The following is a 5,019-nucleotide window of genomic DNA, read 5'->3' on the forward strand; positions in this document are numbered from 1 at the left end:
CCATTTTCTGCGTGTCCTGTCATCTTTTTGTGTGTGGGCTCACACAGAGGGGCTCACTCCTCTTTATTTGGGGGGCTCCTTCTTAACCATTGCAGTGCAGGGGCTCACTGAGGCCAATAAGCCAAGGGCAGAGGAAGGGAGGGGGCGTGGAGAGCAGCAGGAGGCGAGGACACGGGGAATGGCAGCTTGGAGTTGACTTCTTCACATCCTGGTAGCTGGAGCCAGCTGCCTGGGCTGAGGGAAATCCATGGGTCGCCAGTTCTCACCTGGCTGGTGACCTGGGAACTCGCCTCCAAGTGGTTGCATGGTGAAGATACTACGATCATCATCACCTTCCGTCATGCCCCTGGAGAACTGGTCAGCAGAAACTGTTTGAGGGCCTTGGCCTCTTGAAACTGTCACTCGTGAGGAATTGAAGGCCACATCATGAGGCAAGGACTCAAACCTCCTGGACCATTGGTTCAGTCAGTCCAGCCCTTGCCCCAAAGCCTGTGTTGACTGTGTCCAAGGTGGGACAACTTCTAAAGGGGGGTGGGGGGGCGGGGCGGGGGCGTGTTCCTTGAAGGCAGTTAATGCTGCTCAGCCATCTCCTGCATTTTGTAAGCACGTCTGGGTAGGTGCATTTCCATAGAGGTTATTGGTGACATGAACACCACCGTGGACGTACTGTAGCACTGACCTCAGTATGCTACCCACAAGAGTCCCGTGAGGTGTGCGTATCCTATCATTTTACAGACAGGAAACTGGTGTGGAGACAAGTGTCTAGGGACTCCTTTAGAGTAAGTGGCTATTCCTGTATTCAGACTGCCTCACTGTGACTGCTAACAGAAAACTGCTCAGAGAAATGAACACATGTGACCCATTTAGCCAAAACTTTCTCAAAGTTGTTTTTTCCTCTCCTGGTATAAAAGATGTTCAGTCACTTTAGTCGTGTCTGACTTTTGTGATCACATAGACTGTGGCCCGCCAGGTTCCTCTCTCCATGGGATTTCCTAGACAAGGCTAGTGGGTTGCCATTTCCTTCTCCAGTGGATCTTCCCAACCCAGGGGTCGAACCTGCGTCTCCTGCATTGGCAGATGGATTCTTTACCACTGAGCCACCTGGGAAGCCCATAAAAGATGTACTTGTTTTCTTCTTTTTCTTCTTCTTTTTTGTTAAAGATTTCAGTAGAAATATTCCCACTACCAGAAATCTACCTTCAGTGCTCTTGGAAACAAGGAGCAGTTTAGTGAGGAGTGAGCCCTGATGGCAAACTTCTAAATCAGTGAATGGTGCGTCCTGAGATGCGCTCTAGCATTCAGACTGGGAGTAGGGAGTTTGCTCTGAGGAGCTGAAGGCCTCTAGGCTTCCCATTCCTGAGGACTTCTCATCCTCTGAATTCCTCTCATCACTCACTAAACTCAGAGCCTCTGGCACCTTCTTTGCCATTGCCCCCTCAGTACAGTGTGTTCTGGGGTCAGCTGCTTTCTCCCTCCACATTTGTGCTCCATTAACCTCAGAAGGATTGTGATTGGGAATTTAGGTTTTAGAATCAGACCAATTATGTAGAGTCTCAGCTTCCCTGAGCCTGTCTTGTTTCTTGAGCTGCTCAGTGGGAATGCGCAGTGTGGCTGTGACAACTAGAGATAATGAACACAAAACACTGATGACACCTGCCTCAACAACTGTGGACACTACTCTGTTTCCGAGCCTCATTGGCTGCCCACTTGTAAGAGTGAAGGGTGGATACAGTTCAGATCAGTAAAAACTGTCCACTGACATCCAAGTCTTTCCCTGTCTCTGCCTCTAGTCTACATGGCTAGCCTGGTGGGGTTGAGCACACAGTTTGGCTGCAGGCAAGAAGTTGCTACTCAGTGGCCCCAGCTCCTCACTGTTCAAGTGTGTGATGATCACACCGGTAGTCATGAGGTACCAACTTGTCACCGGCCCCTGACCAGAGAGTGTCCCAGCTCTTCAGGCCTGGAGGAGGGAAGACAGGAGAGGAGAAGATTCCATTTCAAGACATCTAAGCATTACCCAATGGATAAACACTAACGACTAGGTGCTGTTTTAAATCTTAAGGGTAACCATAGAGCTGATCCATTGTCACTGCCTGACAGTCTAGTTGCTTTTTATTGGAGTAGCCAGGACACAGCAGATAAGGGAGCACACTGGGACCTCCAGAAATTTGGGACTCGGCGGGGAGAAGGGTGCAGCGGCCCCTTCCCTCCAGACCTGTTGGAATACGGGCTCGGCCGGGTCAGAGGGTGTGGCGGCCGGGCATTGAGTGCAGGTTCTGTCCGTCCAGCTTCCTGAGCACACGCTGAGCGGGAGAGGGAACCACAGCCTCGGTCTTTTCTGCCTTTGGGGTCTCGGCAGCTTTTGTGCCGGATGGCTGGAGGACCAGAGCCACCCTGGCTCAGGCGCCCTTTCCAGGGTAGGGGTCCGCACGCGCCCTCCCAGCCCGCTCACTGCAGGGGGCCCGCCCCTCTCCCCGCCCCTGGCCTGGGCCCGCCCCCGCGCCTGTGTCACTGCGGGGCAGGGGGAGGAGAGCGGCCGGGCGGGACATCCGGCCCAGGTCCCTCGCCGCGCCCGCGCGCTGCCCGCTGCCCGCCGACCGCTTCGGCGCCGCATCCTGGGAGTGGGCCACCCTGCGCGCGCCGGGGGCCTCCAGCCAGCGCTGCTCTCCCCGATCCCTTCCGGGCTCCGCGGGTCCAAGCCCTCGGGCCCGCCCCCAGCCCGAGCCCGCCTCCCGGACAGCCCTCGGATCAGCAGGGCCCACGCAGGCCCCCGCCCCGGGAGCACGATGTTCCCCCGCCCGCTGACCCCGCTGGCGGCCCCAAATGGCGCCGAGCCCCTGGGCCGGGCGCTGAGGCGGGCGCCCTTGGGCAGGGCCCGGGCTGGGCTGGGCGGGCCGCCCCTGCTGCTGCCGTCCATGCTCATGTTCGCGGTGATCGTGGCTTCCAGCGGGCTGCTGCTCATGATCGAGCGGGGCATCCTGGCCGAAATGAAGCCCCTTCCCCTGCACCCTCCCAACCGCGAGGACGCGGTCGGGCGCGGGACGGTCCCCAGGCCTGGGAGGCTGTCCCTGGATGCGGGCGACTCGGACCTGCAGGTGAGGCAGGACGTCCGGAACCGGACCTTGCGGGCAGTGTGCGGACAACCGGGCATGCCCCGGGACCCCTGGGACTTGCCGGTGGGGCAGCGGCGCACCCTGCTGCGCCACATCCTCGTGAGTGACCGCTACCGCTTCCTCTACTGCTACGTGCCGAAGGTGGCCTGCTCCAACTGGAAGCGGGTTCTGAAGGTGCTGGCGGGCGTCCTGGACAACGTGGACGTCCGCCTCAAGATGGACCACCGCAGCGACCTGGTGTTCCTGGCCGACCTGCGGCCTGATGAGATTCGCTACCGCCTCCAGCACTACTTCAAGTTCCTGTTTGTGCGGGACCCCTTGGAGCGCCTTCTCTCTGCTTACCGCAACAAGTTTGGCGAGATCCCAGAGTACCAGCAGCGCTACGGCGTGGAGATCGTGAGGCGGTACAGGGCTGGAGCCGGGCCCAGCCCTGCGGGGGACGATGTCACCTTCCCTGAGTTCCTGAGATACCTGGCGGATGAGGACCCCGAGCGCATGAACGAGCATTGGATGCCCGTGTACCACCTGTGCCAGCCTTGCGCGGTGCGCTATGACTTTGTGGGCTCCTATGAGCGGCTGGAGGCAGATGCCAATCAGGTGCTGGAGTGGGTGCGGGCACCGCCCCATGTCCGATTCCCAGCTCGCCAGGCCTGGTACAGGCCAGCCAGCCCTGAAAGCCTGCACTACCACCTGTGCAGTGTCCCACGGGCCCTGCTGCAGGACGTCCTGCCCAAGTACATCCTGGACTTCTCCCTCTTCGCCTACCCACTGCCTAATGTCACCAGGGAGGCCTGTCACCAGTGACCATGGGTGTGGGCCAGTAGTTGTTGGGGACTGGTTTTGACAATGCCAGCTTCTGTGTTGCCATACAGTGAAACCTTGGCTCCAGCGTTTCTCTTTGTCTAAATGCCTAGCTGGAAAGGACTGCCCTTGGAAGTTTCTTGTCCAGGGCGGGTGCCCACAGTGGCTCAGACGACAAGGTTGGACGGGTGGCCTGGTGCTCTCCATAGGGGCGTTTCTTGGGAGCCAGTGTGATCCTTCTTGCCCTGCCAGGGCAAGATACTAGTTTTTCTAGTGAAGCAATACATCTCTTCTCAAGACCGGCTCCATGGCCCTGCCTGCAGGGATTTTACTGATCAAGTGATCAACCTTAATTTAACCTGTAGCCAAACCCAGAGGTGGTGCCAACCAGGAGCATGACCGGAACTGGGGGCCATATGGCTCTGATCTCCCATTCATCCATTTCATGTGCCTTAGGGCTGGAGTCAGTTGTGCCTTATAAACGACTTCTGTATCGTTCTGCTTCAGACTTAGAATTTCCTATACTTGCCAGGTTCTTTCCATTTTTTCCAAGGAAAGGTAAACTGAAAGGGCCCCTACCTGGTAGCTCCAGTACCTGGCTCTGCAGCATCCAAAGACCCCTGTGCCCAGCCTCTTCTTGGGACTCTGGGCACTTTCTCCCATCCCCCAGGGTTGTGACTGTGGCTGGTGTATCTGGCTGCCACTTTTCTGATGCATTTATTTAAAATTTGTACTTTTTGATAGAACCTTTGAGAAGGCTTTGTTTTCCTAATAGCTGAATTTTTTAATAAAGTCATTTTGTGTACAAGGTCAGTATCTCTGATTCTCCCTCTGAGCTCCTGTGTGTCCACCAAGTCCCCCTGATGTCCCTCTCCCCAGGACAGGGGAGGAAGCTTGCAGTAGACAAAGTTGTCACTTGCTAGGGCTTGTGCAGTGGGCCATCGTCATACCACGGAGCCTTTGAGAGCTTCCTATAAGCCATACCAATCACTGACTCAGCTTCTGGGGCGCCACCATCAAGAAAGGCCCCAGGCCTCGAGCACATCTACACGATTATTCCCTGAAGGTAAGTAAAGATATTCCTCCTCTTAGGCAGGCATACTTC

General features: G+C 56.8%; 1 protein-coding gene across 1 annotated transcript; it reads left to right on the forward strand.

Moving 5' to 3' along the window:
• The first annotated feature begins 2,529 nt into the window (after positions 1 to 2,529).
• On the forward strand, positions 2,530 to 4,722 carry CHST14 (carbohydrate sulfotransferase 14). Its single transcript, XM_020872341.2, has one exon. It carries the CDS (start codon positions 2,787 to 2,789, stop codon positions 3,915 to 3,917), a length of 1,131 nt encoding a protein of 376 aa, XP_020728000.1. The 5' UTR covers positions 2,530 to 2,786; the 3' UTR covers positions 3,918 to 4,722.
• The last annotated feature ends 297 nt before the right edge of the window (positions 4,723 to 5,019 follow it).

This window comes from Odocoileus virginianus, chromosome 6 (assembly GCF_023699985.2).
Source record: "Odocoileus virginianus isolate 20LAN1187 ecotype Illinois chromosome 6, Ovbor_1.2, whole genome shotgun sequence".
Lineage (NCBI taxonomy): Eukaryota > Metazoa > Chordata > Mammalia > Artiodactyla > Cervidae > Odocoileus > Odocoileus virginianus.

Bases quoted from the DNA above. Each gene is read 5' to 3' on its own strand.
- CHST14 (XM_020872341.2), top strand. From the start codon at position 2,787: ATGTTCCCCCGCCCGCTGACCCCGCTGGCGGCCCCAAATGGCGCCGAG.